The 19,669-nt window shown below is 37.9% G+C and overlaps 1 protein-coding gene and 1 long non-coding RNA gene across 8 annotated transcripts in view; one reads left to right on the top strand and one right to left on the bottom strand.

The window, feature by feature from the left end:
* The window catches only part of LOC142046567 (uncharacterized), a 1,033,250-nt gene that overhangs the window by 26,143 nt on the left and 987,438 nt on the right, over nucleotides 1–19,669 (bottom strand). The gene's annotated exons all lie outside the window — the stretch shown is intronic.
* The window catches only part of MAP3K7 (mitogen-activated protein kinase kinase kinase 7), a 76,003-nt gene that overhangs the window by 40,992 nt on the left and 15,342 nt on the right, over nucleotides 1–19,669 (top strand). The window contains exons 11-13 of one of the 7 annotated variants that reach the window (XM_032772652.2): nucleotides 4,424–4,574; nucleotides 8,396–8,476; nucleotides 16,653–16,720. In XM_032772652.2, coding sequence (XP_032628543.1) covers nucleotides 4,424–4,574; nucleotides 8,396–8,476; nucleotides 16,653–16,720 — 300 coding nt within the window. Of the gene's footprint in view, nucleotides 1–4,423; nucleotides 4,584–8,395; nucleotides 8,477–16,652; nucleotides 16,721–19,669 lie in introns of all 7 variants that reach the window. The other 6 variants (XM_032772651.2, XM_032772650.2, XM_032772656.2 and 3 more) reach the window with 6 other exon arrangements.

Below are 19,669 nucleotides of genomic sequence, written 5' to 3'. Positions count from 1 at the left end.
GGGCTTTTCCTGTTTACCTGGGCAGTGCATCCGAGTTCGGATCGCTGTCCAGAGCGGTCACAGTGGTGCACTGTGGGATACCGCCCGGAGGCCAATTCCGTCGATTTGCGGCTACACTAACCCTAATCCGATATGGTAATACCGATTTTTAGCGCTACTCCTCTCGTTGGGGAGGAGTACAGAAACCGATTTAAAGAGCCCTTTATATCGATATAAAGGGCCTCGTCGTGTGGACGGGTAGAGCGTTAAATCGGTTTAACGCTGCTAAAATCGGTTTAAATGCATAGTGTAGACCAGGCCTAAGAGATTGGTATGAGTCCAAAAAAAAAAAAAAGTAGATGTATTTGAATAATGAAAATATATCCACAGTTTTTATATTAGGATGGAAAAATAGAGCTACAGTACAACCTCAGAGTTACAAACACCTCAGGAAGGGAGGTTGTTTGTAACTGAAATGTTTGTAACTGAACAAAATGTTATAGTTGGTCTTTCAAAACTTTACAACTGAACATTGAGTAAGTACAGCTTTGGAATTTTACTATGCAGAACAAAAATGCTGCTTTCCCTTTTTTTAGTAGTTTACATTTAATGCAGAACTGTATTTGCGTTTTTGTGTCTGTTCCTGCCTGATTCTGTATTTCCTGTTCCAAATGAAGTGTCTGGTCAACTGGTCAGTTCATAACTCTGCTGTTTGTAACTTTGAAGTTCTTCTGTAAATCTTCAATCAGAAGACTTTAGTGAGAGCAGTGTTAGGCCAATGCTGAGTGCTTTTCAAAATCGCAACATATATGGTGCTGTCTGTGTATACTATAATTATTGGTTATACAATTTAATTAAAAATACCACAGTATAAGTATTATCTACAGATATATACTGGGGATATTTCTCTTATCACTGTTCATAACTGCTTATTTCTGAATAGAGGTGTAAGCTCAGAAGTCACTTGTTAAGTCTTCTGGAGAAACATTTATTTTAAAATTAGGGCTGTTGATCACAGTTAACTCAATTAACTCAAAATTAATCTTGATTTTTAAAAAAAAATCAGTCATGATTAATTACAGTTTTAATCACACTGTTAAACAACAAAATACCTATTGATATTTATTAAATATTTTGGATGGTTTTCTATATTTTCAAATAGTGTTTTCAGTTACAATACAGAATACAAAGTGTACAGTGCTCACTTTTTATATTTTTATTACAAATATTTGCACTGTAAAAATGATAAAAGAAATTGTATTTTTCAGTTCATCTCATACAAGTTCTGTAGCGCAGTCTCTTTACTGTGAAAGTGCAACTTACAAATGTAGACTTTTTTGTTACATAACTGCACTCAAAAACAAAACTATGTAAAACTTTAAAACCTACAAGTCCACTCAGTCCTACTTCTTTTTGTTGAGCCAATCACTAGGACAAACAAGTTTCTTTACGTTTATGGGAGATAATGCTGCCTGCTTCTTATTAACAATGTCACCTGAAAGTGAGAACAGGCATGTGTGTAGCACTTTTGTAACCTGGATTGCAAAGTATTTATGTGCCAGATATGCTAAACATTCGTACGGATGTTCCTTTGTGCTTCAACCACCATTCCAGAGGACATGCTTCTATGCTGATGAAAAAATGTTGTTTAAATTTGTGACTGAATTCCTTGGGAGAGAATTGTATGTCTCCTGCTCTGTTTTACCTACATCCTGCCATATATTTCGTGTTATAGCAGTTAGTTGTGTGTTCGTTTTTAAGAACACTTTCACTCCAAAGGGCAAAGAGGGTACCAATGTGAGATTTCTAAAGATAGCTACAGCACTCAACCCAAGGTTTAAGAATCTGAAGGGCCTTCCAAAATCTGAGAGGGATGAGATAGGGAGCACGCTTTCAGAAGTCTTAAAAGAGTAATACTCCGATGCAGAAACTACAGAGCCTGAACCCCCTCCAAAAAAATTTCTGCTGCTAGCATCTGACTCAGATGATGAAAATGAACATGCATCGATCTGCACCGCTTTGGATCTTTATCGAGCAGAACCTGTCATCAGCATGGACGCATGTCCTGTGGTATAGTGGTTGACACATAAAGGGACATATGGATGTTTAGCACATCTAACACACACATATCTTGCGATGCCGGATGCAATGGTGCCATATGAATGCCTGTTCTCACTTTCAGTCAACAAAAAGCGGGTACCATTATCTCCTGTGAATCATAGAATAGAATCATAGAACTGGAAGTGACCTCGAGGTCATCTAGTCCAGTCCCCTGCACTCATGGCACGACTAAGTATTATCTAGACCATTCCTGACAGGAGTTTGTCTAACCTGCTCTTAAAAATCTCCAATGATGGAGACTCCACAACCTCCCTAGGCAATTTATTCCAGTATTTAACCACCCTGACAGGAAGTTTTTCCTAATGTCCAGCCTAAACCTCCTTTGCTGCAATTTAAACCCATTGCTGCTTGTCCTATCCTTGGAGGTTAAGGAAAACAATTTTTCTTCCTCCTTTTTGTAACAACCCTTTACATACTTGAAGATTGTTATGTCCCCTCTGTCTTCTCTTTTCCAGACTAAACAAACCCGATTTTTTCAGTCTTCCCTCACAGGTCTTGTTTTCTAGATCCTTTAATAATTTTTGTCACTTTTCTCTGGACTCTCCAGTTTGTCCACATCTTTCCTGAAATGTGGCACGCACAACTGGACACAGTACTGTAGTTGAGGCCTAATCAGTGTGGAATAGAGCCGAAGAATTACTTCTCATGTCTTTCTTACAACACTCCTGCTAAGACATCCGAGAATGTCGGTTGGTTGGTTGGTTGTTTTGCAACAGTGTTACACTGTTGACTCATTTTTAGCTTATGAACCACTATGACCCCCAGATCTCTCTCCACAGTACTCCTTCCTAGGCAGTTATTTCCCATTTTGTATGTGTGCAACTGATTGTTCCTTCCTAAATGGAGTTCTTTGCATTTATCCTTATTAAATTTCATCCTGTTTACTTCAGATCATTTCTCCAGTTTGTCCAGATCATTTTGAAATTTAATTCTAACCTCCAAAGCATTTGCAACTCCTCCCAGCTTGGTATCATCTGCAAACTTTATAAGTCTACTCCATGCCATTATCTAAATATTGAATAGAACTGGACCCAGAACTGATCCCTGCTGGACCCCTCTCGTTATACCCTTCCAGCATGACTGCGAACCACTGATAGATACTCTCTGGGAATGGTTTTGCACCCACCTTATAGTAGCTCCATCTATGTTACATTTCCCTCGTTTGTTTATGAGAACGTCATACGAGGTAGTATCAAAAGCTTTACTGAAGTCAAGATATATCACGTCTACCGCTTCCCCCCATCCACAAGCCTGTCTAAGAAATCTATCAGCTTGGTTTGGTGTGATTTGTTTTTGACAAATCCATGATGACTGTTACTTTTCACCTTATTATCTTCTAGATGTTTGCAAATTGCTTAATTTGCTCCATTATCTTTCTGGATACAGAAGTTAAGCTGACTGGTTTGTAATTCCGTGGGTTGTCCTTATTTCCCTTTTTATAGATTGGCACTGTATTTGCCCTTTTCCAGTCTTTTGGAATCTCTCCCGTCTTCCATGACTTTTCAAAGAGAATTGCTAATGGCTCAGGTATTTCCCCAGTCAACTCCTTGAGTATTCTAGGAGGGATTTCATCAGGCCTTGGTGACTTGAAGACATCTAACTTGTTTAAGTAATTTTTACTTTGTTCTTTTCCTATTTTAGCCTCTGATCTTGCCTCTTTTTCATTGACATTCACTAGGTTAGACATCCACTCACCACCAACCTTCTTGGTGAAAACTGAAACAAAGTCGTCATTAAGCACCTCTGCCATTTCCACATTTTCTGTTGTTATTTCCCCCCTCATTGAGTAGCGGGCCTACTTTGTCCTTGGTCTTCCTCTTGCTTTTAATGTACTTGTAGAATGTTTCCTTGTTACCCTGTATGTCTCTAGCTAGTTTGATCTCGTTTTGTGCCTTGATCTGTCTAATTTTGTCATTTTATGTAAATAAGCTTGTTTGTCTAAAGGATTGGCTGAACAAATAGTAGGACTGAGTGGACTTGTAAATTCTGAAGTTTTACATGGTTTTATTTTTTAATGCAGTTATTTTTTGTGCGTAATTCTACATTTTTAATTTCAACTTTCATGACAGATTGCACTATAGTACTAGGTGAATTGAAAAATATTTCTTATCATTTTTACAGTGCAAATATTTGTAATAAAAATAATATAAAGTGAGCACTGTACACTTTTATTCTGTACTGTAACTGAAATCAACATATTTGAAAATGTAAAAAACATCTAAAAATATTTTGTTATATGTATTCTATTGTTTAACAGTACGATTAACACAATTTTTTTTAATTACTTGACAGCCCTATTGAAAATGTAACACTGTTTTAACAGGGTGACCCTGGCCGTTTGAGTTTACCTCCATCTCGCGGGAGCAGCGTGGAAAGCTTATCAGATGTTCGTGGGCGACCACAGTCAACTCTTGTTTCAGGAGAAGGCAAGAGGATGAGTGCTGATATGTCTGAAATAGAAGCAAGAATTACTGGTACAGCGGGTAAAAATAAATAATAAAGTTTGAGGGGAGAAAGGTGAAAGGAGCTACTTTTAATAAGATGAGCCCTGTGAGGTAACTCTTAACTGGGCATGGATTCATTATTATTAATTTATCTGTTATTTTTTAAGAATTTCTATGAATAGGCTTGGTAGAATATTTATTATTTTTTTGTAATTTTGACAATTGTACTTCTTTTAAAATTATTTTTTATTCTATTTTAACTATATTTAGTTATACAACTGCAGGAAATTAAGGATGGGTTGGAGTTAGGGCAGTGCTGGAAGTAGAATTGCAGGGGACTCCCTGCAAGGCCAAGGGGCCCAAGACACTGTAGTGCATGGTGCAGATGAGGCTGTGGTCCTGGCCATGGGTCTCTGCTCCACCAGGACAGGGCTCTGAGGAAGAAGACAAGCCTCTCCAGTTGTCAGGGAGGCCACACCAGTGCTGATAAGCTCTCGCCCAGCAATAGCCCTTGTGCTCCTGGCTGGTGGATGAGTGAGCCAGGTCAAGCGGGCCAAGCTGCAGAGGACTCCCAGCACGGCTGTGGAGCAGGTGACACCCAGTCTCTGCAGGCATAAGGTGCAGGGAAGGCTACAGTCCTGGTGAGGCTGAGCAGAGACCCCTTGCACTCCCAGCTGGTGAAAGAGCATGGCTGTGATAGTAGGGCGGCAGAGGGCTCCCTGCATTGCTGAAGGGCCGGTGACACCCAATCCTTGCAGGTGCAAGGAAAGTTGTGGTCCTAGCCAGGCAAAACAGAGAGCCCCTCACCAGGACTGTCGGGAGGAGGCTCTCCTGAGGGACCCTACCCCACTGCCAAATGGCTCCTACCTAAGGACAGACATTCAGCAGTGGGATAGCTTCCTGCCTGGCTAGGGGCTTGTCCTCTTCCTCCTTGCAGTCCTGGCCATGGGGGTCTTCACTCTGCCCCACATGCACCACAGCCTGCAGGGATCCAGTGTCACTGGCCCCACATCATGGAGGGGAGCCCTCTGCATCTCTACCCCACTCACTTCCTCCCATGACAGCAGGGCTGCAGCAAGGTCTCTGTGCTGCTGTAGAGCCACTGACGTCAATTCCTGCAAGCACAAAGTGTGGAGGAGAAGCTGCGCTTGGGCCAGCAATTACACTAAAACTGAGGGAAAAAATATCCATCAGTAACAGCTGTGATCAACATGTACTGACCTCAATCAATTTAAATCAAATCCTGCCAAATCTAGATACAAAGACACCAGCTCCTTTCACCTTTGTGCACTCAAATCTGAGAGGAATTTTTTTTAAAAATTTGTGTAGTTTGAGATTACAGAAAAGATTATATTTGATTGCCTTTAAAATGGCTAAATTTAGATTTTGTTTGTATTACGTAAATTTGGGATTCTTTGGTATGAGCCTTGTTTCATTAATACAAGTTTCTCTTTGCTTCTGAGTGTTGTTCTCCATCCATTGTCATTTTTATTATTTGAATTACATTTAATTCAAAACTACATTCAAACTATTTTAAAATGCAGGAGGTGGATTTAAAAGCAGTATTATTTCCACCAGTAAATTAAAAAACAAATTTTGACAGAAAATAGGTGCAAACGGATAATTTAGTTATGTCGTTGGAAAGATCAGATATAAATATAACTCTCCGATTTCTCCCCAGAGAAGCAGAACTTGGATGTTTTTGTAAAGAATTTTAGCTACACATATTTTGCCAGGTTGCAAAAGCTGCTCCTTTATTTACATGGTGGATCATTGATGTAAGATGAAGTTTAGGATACTAGCCACATTAAATGCATAATTTTATGGTGAAAGCAAAGTGAGTGAGTATGTTTTCTCCCAATAAGCAAATTAACAAAACATTATACCTGGCAGGCAAAAACTGCTTTCTAGTTCCCATTTGCACTGTTTATTAACTTTTTCATAATTTTAAATGGGCCTTTTTATTGACCTACATCCTTAGATTTATAGAATGCAGACACAATAACTACCGCGGTTAGTCATATCTTATCTAGTTGGGCCAATATTTTTCCATCACTCTGAAAATCTGTAGTAATCACTTTTTTTCACATATTGGAATATACTGGGTGTTCTGACTTTCTTGTGTACCATCACTATTAAACTGTCTTATTCAACCAAGGAGGAGGCGAAAAATTTTTTTTTTAATTTTGGTAATGTCTAAAGGCCTGTTGTGGGATGATATAATCCCTGTCCTCAAAAAGTTTTTAATCTCATTTGAACATTATAGTATCAATCCAGGATGGATTACTGTTTTGTTTTTGTTTTATTACTCTTATAACTAGTTGACTGCAATTACTTCTTGATAGCCTTCGCCCCTAGATTGTTCAGATATGTATTCATCAAGGGGCTAGCCACCACAAGGCACTTGTGTCCTTACCCAACAATAGACTGCGGTGTTCTGATTTATTTTAATATTCTGGGCCTCAGTCAAGTCTCTCATTGGTACAAAACAAATGCAACTCATTTGACCACCCAGTAAAAGTTTGGAATCAGCCTAGTCTACCTTCCTTAACTAGATTCTTTTAAGTATTGCCAGTAATTATATCCAAGTACGTTGTTCTGAGATTTTGCTATAGCTGTTTTGTTTTTTTTAATTCCTTCTTCTAACTAGAGAGAGTTGATTTGAAAGGGACAAGTATAAGGGAACAGAGTTCATTTCAGGCAGTGGCAAACTGGTAGAAATCAGGCTATGTTAATCTAAGCAGGTTTTTGTGACTTAAGTTGGAAACAGCAAAAGCAATGGTTTTTTATTCTCATTAACCATGTTACAGAGAACAACATACTATGATCTAAAGAAATTTTGTTGCTGTGTGAGGATAAGGCTTTTGTCAAGAATAAATAAATCACAGTATTTTAAGAATTACCTAATCTTGTTCCATCTGTTGTTAGAATGGCCATAGAAACAAATCAGGCAGGGCATTTTTATGTCAGTTACTGAGAGTTCTTTCAGGTAAACATGCTAGAGTAGTTCTCCTTTGGGAGCTGCATTCACAAATCTGTTTCAAATGGGACGTAGTTATTTAATCTTTAAACTACAGCCCTTTATTTTACTACTGCTTCCTCTTACCACATATGGCAAAATGAACTTTTGTAAGTCTGTTTTATGGTGTTTGATGTGATTTAGAATAGATACAAATTCCACTTTAACAAATATGAGGGTTTTGTTTTCAATAGTTCCAGGAATGGGATGCTTAATTCTGAAGTATTTAGGTTGGTATGCAGTGGCCATTTTTACAAAACAGCAAGCATTTAGTCAGAGGGCACTTTACCAACGCTTGAAGCAATTCTTCAAATTTTGTAATATTAAAGTGAGCTTCCTTTGAACATTGCTTGGATTTCACTTTACAGGAGATGTCAAAGAAAATGAAAGAACCCAACATGAAAATGTAAACTTATTTATAAATAATGTTAGCCTGAGACTAGAATAAAACTGTGGAGGAAGTATTATAAAACTTAGAACAATTAAGGAAATACATTTATTAGTAATCTGCAGATGAACTGGAATAAGTCAGTATTAGTCTTCCATTCTGATAGTTGCTCTTTTCCCTTCCTCATTGCCCTGCTGCTTTGTCTGTTGAGTTTTGTGTTGCTAACGACAGCTAATTATGTTGTATTGACAGCTAGTTCTTCTTTTGCTTTTAACAATTTCTTTACTATTTTTAAGCATGAATAGAAAGCTGTGCAGTTTATTGTGTGACACATTTTGCATGTACTTTAGTTTAACAGTATATAAGAATTGAATTATGTATTTAATCATTTGTTGTTACCATTGTAGCTGTTTGCATGTGTGTTGTGTATGTGTATTTTTTCAGCCTATTCCAAGCCTAAACGGGGCCATCGTAAAACTGCTTCATTTGGCAACATTCTGGATGTCCCTGCAATCATCATACCAGGTATCACAGACCATGTGAGCGGGTCTATTGATAAGATGCTGGAATAATGATCACATTATTTAAAAAAAAAAAAAAAAAAAAAAATACTTTTTGCTCTAGTTCACATAGAGTGCAGATGGAGACCGTCCAGTAAGATTTTTCATGATGTCCTTGTTTAAAAAAAAAAAAAAAAAAGCTTGCCAACGTGCAGCCCTTTTTGCCTTGTCTCATAGATTGGTCCAGCCAAGGGCTCAATCCTATCTCTTGGTACTAAAGACTCTCACATATGAAGCAAAATTGCAGAGAAATCCTGTATGTGCAGTATTTTATATATACATGTACACATATATGTATAGTCATTGGAGCAGAGATTTGAACTTGTTTCCCACATCCTAGGTGAGTGCTTTAAGGCTGGGGGGGATGAAAACTGCTACAAAAGGGTCAGCGTAGTCAGACTCATCCCCTGGGAATGCAAGGTTTACAAGGGGCAGTTCTGTGCCCCAAACCTCCCTTTTACATGGAGCAGGCTGAGGCAGGACCCACCCTCCCTCCACTTCAGGTGGTAAAATTCCAGGTTTGGTCAGGACCTGCTGTGGGTATTACGCTAACTGCCCTTTTTTAGGGGGGTTGGGAAGGAATTTCTCTTCCCCCCCCCCCCCCCCCCTTTTTTTTTTCCCACCTTCCCTACAGCAGGTTCAGGAAAGGCTCTGTATATGCATGGCCTTAAAGGCGGTAGGCTGTCTCTCGCAATTCATTAAGTGTAGGGTGGATGTCCAGTGCAGGTACTCCATAGGAAAGGTATACAGTGACCAGATAAATGGCTTGGAAAAGGACTTAAATGAGGTGTTTTGTTAAAGGAACAAGCAGGGGACAGTTGGGGACTCCCATTCTTATAGCCTACCTTAATCCTCCTATGAGGGGAGGTGGATGGTATGGTACCGGCAGTGGATTTGCTGGAGGGACCCGGATGGAAAAAGAGGGGGAGCTGGTAAAAGCCCCCTGGGTAATTACAGAATAAACATGAGGTTACCTGCACTGTATACTTCTATCCACTGGGTAGTCCCAGACATCTGATGATAAAGTTGCAGCCAGATTAAACCCACATCAAGTATCTCCTGTCCTTCTTTCCGTATAGCCAGACAAGGACTGAATTGCCACTATGAATGACAATGAATAGTCATTGGGCTAGAGAGCAAGAATAACTCTATAGCCCAGTGGTTACAGCATTTACCTAGGATGTGGGAGATGCAAGTTCAAGTCCTTACTCCAACGACCGTGTTTTTCTTTATATATCATGGACCAGCTTCAGCAAAATAGATTGAAACTCACATCAAGATATCCCATTTCCTGATGTTCAGGGCACCTCTCTTGCAGCATGGGAGATCCATGTTCAGATCCCTTCTCCACAGCAGATAGAGGGGTAATTGAACCTGCTGAGATCACCACCTCTGGCACTTTTGTGACACCAGCCCACGAATGTTATGGTAATGTTGAAACAAACCATTTAATTTCAGTATTACCGAACAGAACATGTCAAATTTTTGTTTCAGTCAAAACTACTTTTGACAAACTTAACACAAATAGTTTCAAGTCACCCAAAACTGCATTTATCAGCAAATAAACTATTCACTGAAATTTTTTCCCAGCTCTAGTTCAGACTCAGTGTTGTCATCTATAAGCAGTATATTGAGTTGCAAACTGTTACAGTGTGGCCAGGTTTTCCTCTAAAGCCCTCAAGATGGCAGCCCCAACATGCTTTTGTTGTTTTTACCCCTCCCTTTCCAAAGGCCTTCCCTCTCATTTAACTTGACCTTTTAAAAAAAAATACCAATTTTGTTTCAGATTTCCCCCAGTGTTGCGATTTACTGAGATCATTAATAATAGATTGACATTTTGTATATACTACATATAATCATAACTTCTTATCCAAAGAGCTTTGCAAACTGGATATACAGATCTCTTTCACTGAAATACAGCCTTGTTCAGGGTAGATAACAGCAAAACTTTACTATGCTTTGGGACAAAGTTAGGACTACTCTATTTAAATAAAGCTTTCAGAGGAATTTGATGTAGACCAAATGTATTTTGCCCAAACTAGAATAGGGCTAACAAATGACCACAAGTGATTAAGAACTTCATTTTGCATCTTATCTAAAAGATCACAAATGTGCTCCCTAAGGAACTGGGAGAGTACTGACTTAGTACAAGAAGTATCTCCTGAATCACCATTTCTTATGCATGTGTTTTCCTTGGAGGCCTCTCATTCATGGACTGATCAGGCTGCTTAGTTTATTTAATGTAAATATGCAACAACTCAAAGTGGTACATTTGCAAGATAAAGAGCTTTGATATATATTTTCTAAACTCCCATCCTTTCTAAGCACTTTTGAAATATCCCACATGAGTATAATTCTTATTCATTTGAGACATTTAAAACAGATAAAACTGGAGTTTGCCATTAGTGTGCCAAGCTTTAAACCCAAAACAAAACCAGTAAAATGGATTCATGAGACTCAGTTCCAGTTTACAGTTTGGTAGCTAATCTTCCACGGTTGTTATAGGTATGTATCCGTATGAACATACAAAAGTACACCTTTCTTATTTTTAGTTCCAGCAAATATAGCATAGACACTGCAAACCAGTATTTTAAAAAAGAAAAAAAGCCTCGCCCACCAAAAGTATTAATAGCCAGTTGTTTTAAAGTATGTATTGAACAATAATGCAAAATATAACCAAGATAAGTAAGCAACCAGTTTTAAAAAGCTAGTCAATCAGGAAGTATCTGATAAATCCTGTTTACATTACAGTATTCTTGCAGTGGCAACTCCATTTATTAGACAGTATATGCATATACCTTATGTGCTTTAGGCTGTATGTTACTTCATCAACTAAAAATGCTGGACTACCAAAGTGAGGCTTATTGTATTTATAGTACTGTGGTCCTTAGTTTAAATACTTGATTATCACCACTCTATTAATAGCACTGTTTTCATACTGTATTCCATATTGCAAATATAGGAGTGCCACAAATAACTACAATAAGGCTGATTTTACCTAGACTCTATAGCTTTACATTTTTAATAGTGGTTGCTCTACATAGTGCCATGTAAAGCATAATGTCTCAAACAACAAAGCCCCTGCCCCAAAGAAGCTTGTCAAGTCACAAGTCAATTCAATACATAACTGCAGCACAGAATAAATACAGAGCTTTGCTGATATGTATACCCTTGATGTTGTGTATATCACAGGTGAGTCTTGGAGATGGAGATTAAGGGGTTAGTTGATATTTTGCAGAATATAGAAAAACTGTAGAAAGACACAGATGCTTTAGAAGCTGCTATTTCAATTTCCATCGCTTTTGTTAATCAGCTGATAGCATTGTTATGTAGTCATCAGTAGTACCTCCATATTTTTTCGGCTTAACTATCTTTAAACTTTTTGTACACCCAGAAAAAAATGTTCTCAACTAAAATTACACAACTCCCTGCTAAAAGTGATTTGCAGATAAATTACGCAATCAACAATTAATATAAACATAGAATATGCTTTTATAAACTTGCATTCCTTTTATTAGAATGTCCAGCTTTTTCCCCCCTTCAATACCTCTCTTTTACAAATGACTTCGTTTTAACAGTTTTTCAGGTGAGGTATAATCTTAAAATATTTTGCATAGATTAGTTTTAAAAGAAATAGTTAAAGCAAAATATTAGATACCTCATTAATATTATATCAGGGCTTTTATAATATCATGGGTAATATTTTCTTTTCGGTGGCCTTTAAAAATGTTCATGTCTAGTCCCTTTTTAAGGAAGGAATTGTAAACATTCAAGCCTCCATAAATTGGATTGACGTGGAAAACTTCGTATTGGAAGCATAATTTTCTGCAGTGGGATGCACCTTAGGAGGTGCACAGGACGGGAGAAAAAACCCATTTCTATGGATATGATAAGGTCCTTGAGACAGAACATGCCTTCTAAAAGCATGCAGTAAAAGAATCCTACTACCACAGATCTGTTGTTTGTAGGAGAGGTACTCCTCTTCTTTGTACTTAGAAGGCGTGCCAGCAAAGGTGCCCTGAGGAACACCTGAATTAAAATAATTTTATATTACCGGGATCAGGGGTGTGTCAGGGAATATTTTCAGGAGAAAGTGCCTGGCCACTGGAGCTTCAGACTCCACAAATATCAGGATTTTACTCCAAGTGAATTGAGAACTTCCTCTTTATGTAAAAGTTAACCAAGTTTTGTGGCGTGGTTTCCTTTGTAATGTAGATTAATTAATATTGGCCTTTTGCAAAATACATAACAGCATTACCATTTAAACAAACCCCAATCCTTATCTGTTAAAAAGGCTGTCAATGATCTGCTAACATAACCTATTGCAAAAACATTAAGGTTGCAAAAAGAAGCATTCAGAAGTTAGGAAATGCTAGATTTAAGGTTGCCTGTGTAACCTTATTTCTGCCCTCTTGTGTATATGAACTATGATAATGGGAAGTCTGTAGCAGATCCAGGAATAGAATCCAGTCTTTCCTGGATCCCAAATTCATGCCTTTAAAATTCAAAAGAATACACCATTTTTTCTCTTGTAACCCTCTGCTTCATTCACTGACCATGCTGCACTGAATGAGGCATGGGTCTTTGTAGAAAAACATGTGTTTGTGTAATTAAAAACAAAGCTAAAGGAGAATGAAAAGGGAAAGAGTTTGGAGAAAGGAGAGAATGTTGGCAGGGGACAAAACATGAGGGAGATTCTGTGGAGGACAGAAAGATGGGTGAGGGAGCCTTGGGAAGGTTAGAGAGGGAGTGTGTGTGGGCGGAAGGAGGATTTACCTATGCAAGACAGTGGGGGAGAGGAAGCAGCACGTATGTGTGAGTTGTTGCTGGAGCAGAGAGAGAACCAGGGAAAGCTGCAGATATTAATTAGGGGCGATTGAGTTGTATGTGTGTGGACTTTTGGGGTATGTCTGCACTGCAACTTGGAGATGCGATTCCCAGTGAAGGTAGACAGATTTGAGCTAGAATGCTAAAAACTGCAGCATGGATGTCGCAGCAGTGGCTTGGGCTAGCCACCCAAGCTCAGATCCAAGGTTTCAGGCAGGTTTGGACTTGCACGGCTAGCCCAAGCCGCTGATACCACAACATCCACACTGCTATTTTTGAGCTAGTTCAAGTCTACACTGGGAATCACACCTCCCAGCTATAGTGTGGACATATCCTTAGAGGCTAAGAGGGAGCCTATATAAAAATTTTTTTTTTTTTTTTTTTAAAGAGGGTAGGAAGTGTTTTGGCAATTTTGATGCGCAGGGAGAGTGTGTGAGAGAATTTTTTGGGCAGAGAGGCAGGAGGAAGGTAGAAATTTCTTCATTCCATCAACTTCTTTCTGTTTTCACTTTTTACCTTTACAGTTTATACTTTCAGCTTAATGGCAGTATTGACATATATATGAAAATACAGCATACTTATTCTAGTAACCTTAACTCTGACCCACAAGATATATGTAGGGTCTCTTGACACATGTATAACTGCACAAAAATTTAGAAATGGCCCTTGCTCCAAATATCTTATTAAACTTTTAATGTTACCTCAACTACCATACCATAAATGGTATATACAGCTCCATTGGTTTAGTTATATGTTCGTATTGGCATCCCATCCTTTCTTTAAAAACAAAACAAAAAAAAACTTCTTTTCTAGTTCATGAGCAAACACGCTCCAAAGAACATTTTATTTCCTCACTTGATGATCCAGGCATGTGAAGTTTATTATTCATTACAGCTGCCTTTTTCAAACCAGATGAATAATTGGTTGATGATTGAATTTTAATCTTAAAATCCAATAAATTGTTGAAATCCTGCCACTGTGCATCACTTTCTGCTTTTAGATATTGTACATAACTGATGTGTATTGACTTTTTGTCAATTTTTTTAAAATTGTTCTAGGTTCCTGTAAAGAGAGAATTTTAAACCAGTTATTTTAAAAACTAGAGGAAGAGTACGTTCAAAACAACTTCAAAAAAATGTACAAAGACTAGAACTAATTAAAGTCAAGGAAATGTATTCCATCTTCATATCCCTAAATTGACATTAATCTTGATTCTGGAGCAACAAGTATTTGTTGATGTGCTGTCTTTGTTTCTGCTTTGTCTGAACGTTTTGCCAGATGTCTGTAGTAGTTATGCTAATTAAAACGACATTGCATAATAGAGCTTGCTTTTGCCTCATGCCACTAACTTGGAGATCTCTCATTTAAAGGCATTCTGTTCTCATTCACTATAACACAATCAGTCGGTCTCTTCCTGCCCTCAAAAAGTGTTCATTTTTACCCCACCCTGACTATTTTAACTTTTTGGCAACCATGATCTAATGTTTCAGAAACACACATGCCGGGTTCTTTAAATTCACAAATGTAGCTAATCTGAAATGAGAATTCCAGATATTTTTTGCAAGCTTATTTCAGACTGGCTAATTTTAGAATGGTGCTGTTGAATGAAATGTGCACATAATTGTTGTATCAGTCATGAGTGGATCATCTATATCTTGAGTTCCAAGATGAGTTGCAGCTACTATCAACGGCATAATTCTTCCATTTATGAATAATACTGTTTTTAATGGCCAAGTAGTTATATTAAATGGAAAAGTTTAATAGTTCTCGCCTGGTGCCTTATGGGATCTCTGGTCACTTTACAAACATGCATTAAGCCTCACAACATCACTTTTACATTAAGTATTTATTTATTTCCCCAAAGTACTGATGTAGAAAATTTAAGTTACTGAGAGGTTATAACTCATTTATGGTCAGACAGCAAATCAGTGTCAGAGCTGAGAATATAACCCCAATTTCCGACAGCCTTGTCCCATTCTCTAACCTATAAACTGTTCTCTCCCTTAAGTACTTTTAGAATTTCTTGAATTTAAATGTCAAGTGACAAACTGGAGATGAAGGTACTAAGAACTTCTCACTTTCTGGTAGTGTGTTTTTAGAACAGACAGACCTGCTGCACAGAAATCTTGGTTAAAGAACTTCATAATTTGTGATGTCTTAAACTCTGTAGATGAAATAGCCATTCTCACTTTTTTTGTTTTAATTGATGTGGAGGTTAAAACTTCTATCTAGGTAGGCTGCTAAGTCATATTGAAATGACCCAGCATAAATATCTAAGAGTTTAAAAAATAAGCCGCATGTTACAAAACATGGAGTTCCGACTGCTGAGTTCTATGGGCGTAGGAGGCTGTAACTGTTATAGTACATGTTCTAAGTGCTACCTACTGGTAGAAAAGTTACATAATGCAGGTTGAAGACCAAAAATTTTGAGCATTGTCAGCTGTTACTCATGATGTTTTGGTGTTTCCCTTTTGGGCAGCTGACCTGTCGTCATCTCAGGGGACACTATAAACAATATTAATAAAAATCAAAGTACCAAGGGAAACTGTAAAATACAATGGATTATGTAACATAAGACTTAGTTTCATAAAAAAACGTTTCCTTGATGGACTAGTAGTATTAAAATGTAAACTATTTTCTATAGATCTCAGTGGTGGATAATTGCTAATGGGTGGAAAGAGAAGAGGAAAGATTACAGCATTGTGTTCAGTAGATTGATATAGCAAGATGTGACATAGCTAGAGAACAACTTCCTGCCCTGATTTTCAGAATAGGAAGTATTTTTGCTCATAAAAGATGACTAAGAGCTTTATTCTGACTTAAAGTGGAATATATTTTCTTATAGCTTCTTAATATATGTGAGAGGAACATAACACAAACAGAACACTCTGCTGTGTGCTGCTTCAAAGAACAACAGGTTAGAGCTGGCAGCATCTTATTGTAGCAGCCTTGCTCTAGAAATGCCCATAACGTAACTCACTTGAAATAGATGTCGTCATCAGCCCCAATCCCCAAGTGCTAAGCCTGTTCAAATACATGTGACAGAAGATGGTGAAGTGGAGTGCAGAAGCTATTCATGTGGTAGGAGTGGTTATTGTATTAGGATATACTTTCTCTTGACAGGCCAGCATTTTTTGAGTTAAAATTCTGCAGCTGTCTCTCTCTCTCTCTCTCTCTCTCTCACTCTCCCCCTCCCCCTCTCACTTTCTCTCTGTGGATTTGTACAAATTCCAAGCTCCTGCTGCAACAGTTGCACCCTTCTTATTTTGTTTCTGAGCAGATTTTAGTGTTTTGTTTTGTCTTTTTTTTCCAAGCAGGAAACGGACAACAGAGGCGGAGATCCATTCAAGACCTTAGTGTTGCTGTAACAGAATCCAATCAGGTAAAGTCTTTCAGCCTGTAGCTTCTTACTTTGTCTTTCGTGAACATTTAGGTGAAATCAACTGTAAACTTATACTGTGTAGAGCTAGTCTTTAAAACTTCATCTATGTGATATGGGCTGATTTAATTTACAAAACATAGTATCTGTTTCACCATCTAAAATAAAATCTGTGAAAGGGCAGCTTATGAAAGATGTCTAGGTGACAAGTTTCTTGATTACAACTTGCCTAAGCAGCACATGTAATATTTATTCAAAAATATATTTTGTTTGTGCATTACCAGTACATGTTCATTGTACTGGTAATGAACCTCAACATAGTATTATTGCTCAAATCTAAATGGTTAGTTATGATGGTCTCGCTCTACTTTTTGGAATAAAATGTAATAGTAAAGTACTATAGCAAGGTCTTGTTACTAAGACTTTTATTACTTTTACAAGATATTTACTAGTAACTATTGCTTTTTGTATCATGATGTCTAGATACCATGGTAACAAGCACAGTGATACATTCTGAAGTATGAAATATTAAAAGTAAACAGATGTCTCAAATGACCAGAGTACAGTTAGTGGTGCTTTAGGCTTGTTTGTTTTGGTGGTGTTCATTTAATTACTAATTTGTCGATGTTAGTAATTCACAGTGGGTTTTTAATCATTACTGTGAATTAGCAAGGTTCTACTGTAATTTTAAGATCCCTGCTGTCGTTTGAACATGGAAAAATAGGAGCTCAGTGTGTTAATCGGGTTAATAAGGTTTCCATATTAAACAGCCTACTGTAGTAATCCAAAATAGGTGGTAATTTTAGGGGTGTATACTCATCAAAGAGATTAACATTTGATCTCTCTTCAGTTTCATGCAGTGTTGTAGCAACAGAAGCCTTGTCCATCCCCCAAATCTAATTTGTCTGATTTATTTGGGAATATGTGCATATAGCAGAAGAAAGCATCAGAATCAATTTCAATTTTTCAAAATGTTTTTATTACATACCAAACATAGGGCTTTTTAAGCATTCTACAAATACAAGCAGAGTAATAAATCTTTCTACATTTACTTAGTCAAGCAGTGTAATTAGAGAAAAGACTTGAAAGAAAATTGAAACAATTTTGATTATTCTGTAACATGTTTAATTATTTTATGGTTAAGGCTTCAATGCACTTCTGTCACACCTATATGCCACTATTTTATGCAATATTAAAATATTTTATGTAAGTTCTTTTATATGTAACTTTCAATTCCTTCGATTAGCTTTAAAACTTATTAATGTTTGCAGATACCAGATTATAATACTAGTAGGTTAGACATATAACATTCGTATTTGATCTTTTTAACTTTCATGTATCCTGCCTTTAAAAGGTGCTGTGTGCTACTCTCTTAAAGATTCTAGCTGTGTTCCCGCCAAATAATTGCTCCTTTGACCAGGAATAACAGCAAAAGGCTTTTTCACCTCATAGTTTTCTGCTGGTACCTTTGTTTACACCAGAGAGCAGAACATGATGATGCTGGTGTAGCTTTCACCATTTTCCTTTTCTTCCCTCCTACCTGTGCCAGCCTAAGGATTAGAAATCTGTGTATCTTTTGTTTTACATTTCTGCTAGGTCTGTCAGTCTGAAATTCTTTTCATATTCAATTTATATTTTGCATTTTGAAGTGCCCTATTATAAGTATGAATCGTAGTGTAGCATACAAGATAAGCAGAATAAAGTAATACCTCAAAAGTAATAAGAATACTGTGGATAATATTTTGCACTGTTGGTATAAGTAAGTCACAGGTTTTTGTATTCTTGTTTTTGAGGTCTGTGAATGGGAAGCAATGGAAAAGTCTAAAACTAAGACTCTTGAACTTGTAATACCAAGTCAGAACTTTTCAATCACACAACACATTAGTGTAGAAAGAAAGCAAGGTTGTCTCCTAGATATGCCCACTGCAGTCTTCACATGACCAGGTCTTTGTCCAGCTAGCTGGAAGAAAGTGGTTGTGTGCCTTCATCTGCTCTCTTACAGCAGGTGGAGAGAAGGGGAAAAGTTTATAGAGATGGACAAGAAGGGCAAGAAGCATTTGGTTCCATATCAGGAGACGGTCACTACATTGTCCTTCCTGCTGGCTGGAAGAGTTTGCGGGAGGGCAGTGGTATTTATTGCCTATGAAGCCCTGGAGGGCGTGGGGCACCCATATTTCATAGAGTGGGGAGCCAACACCTTCCTTTTCCTAGACCCCTTTAAGCTTGCTGAGGAAGGGGGTTTGGGCTTCTACATCTGAAAAATTGGGGAGCCAAGCCCCACCTTCTCCTCCTCCTCCCTGCACTGTACAGTTCATTGCCAGGTACTCCAATATTTTAAGTGAATGAAATTGTGGCCTAATAAACCGCATTCATGGCCTCCTGTCTTTCTTCAGGTGTGAATGGACAGAAGCACCTGAGACTGCTCCTAAAGTTCAAGGCCTATATTTATGGATTTCCATAACTCTGAGCTGAGCTCCTGCTATCCTTGAATTTTTTAATTTAAAATTTCAAAGTAATGATTTGCAGCAATATAAACAACCTACTAGTAAAAGAGGAAAAAATCAGTTTGTGAAGAGGTTAGAAATCCACACAGCTCTGATCAATTCACTTATATTTTCCACATAGAAATCATAGAATATCAGGGTTGGAAGGGACCTCAGGAAGTCATCTAGTCCAACCCCCTACTCAAGGCAGGACCGATCCCCAGACAGATTTTTGCCCTGATCCCTAAATGGCTCCCTCAAGGATTAAACTCTCAGCCCTGGGTTTAGAAGGCCAATGCTCAAACCACTGAGCTATCCTTCGCCCCATTAAGATTAAATAAGGTGCAACAGGTGATGCTGAATCTTTGTAGCTGACTCCACTATTTGAGGGGATTACTCATCAAATTGAATATTTTTTAAACAATATAAAATCAAACATCGCTGTAGCCGGGCAATGCCTCACCGCTGC

The sequence above is a fragment of the Chelonoidis abingdonii genome, chromosome 3 (genome assembly GCF_003597395.2).
Source record: "Chelonoidis abingdonii isolate Lonesome George chromosome 3, CheloAbing_2.0, whole genome shotgun sequence".
Classification (NCBI taxonomy): Eukaryota; Metazoa; Chordata; order Testudines; family Testudinidae; genus Chelonoidis; species Chelonoidis abingdonii.
The sequence above is the reverse complement of the archived record's forward strand: the minus strand, read 5'-3'. Positions and strand labels throughout refer to the sequence as shown.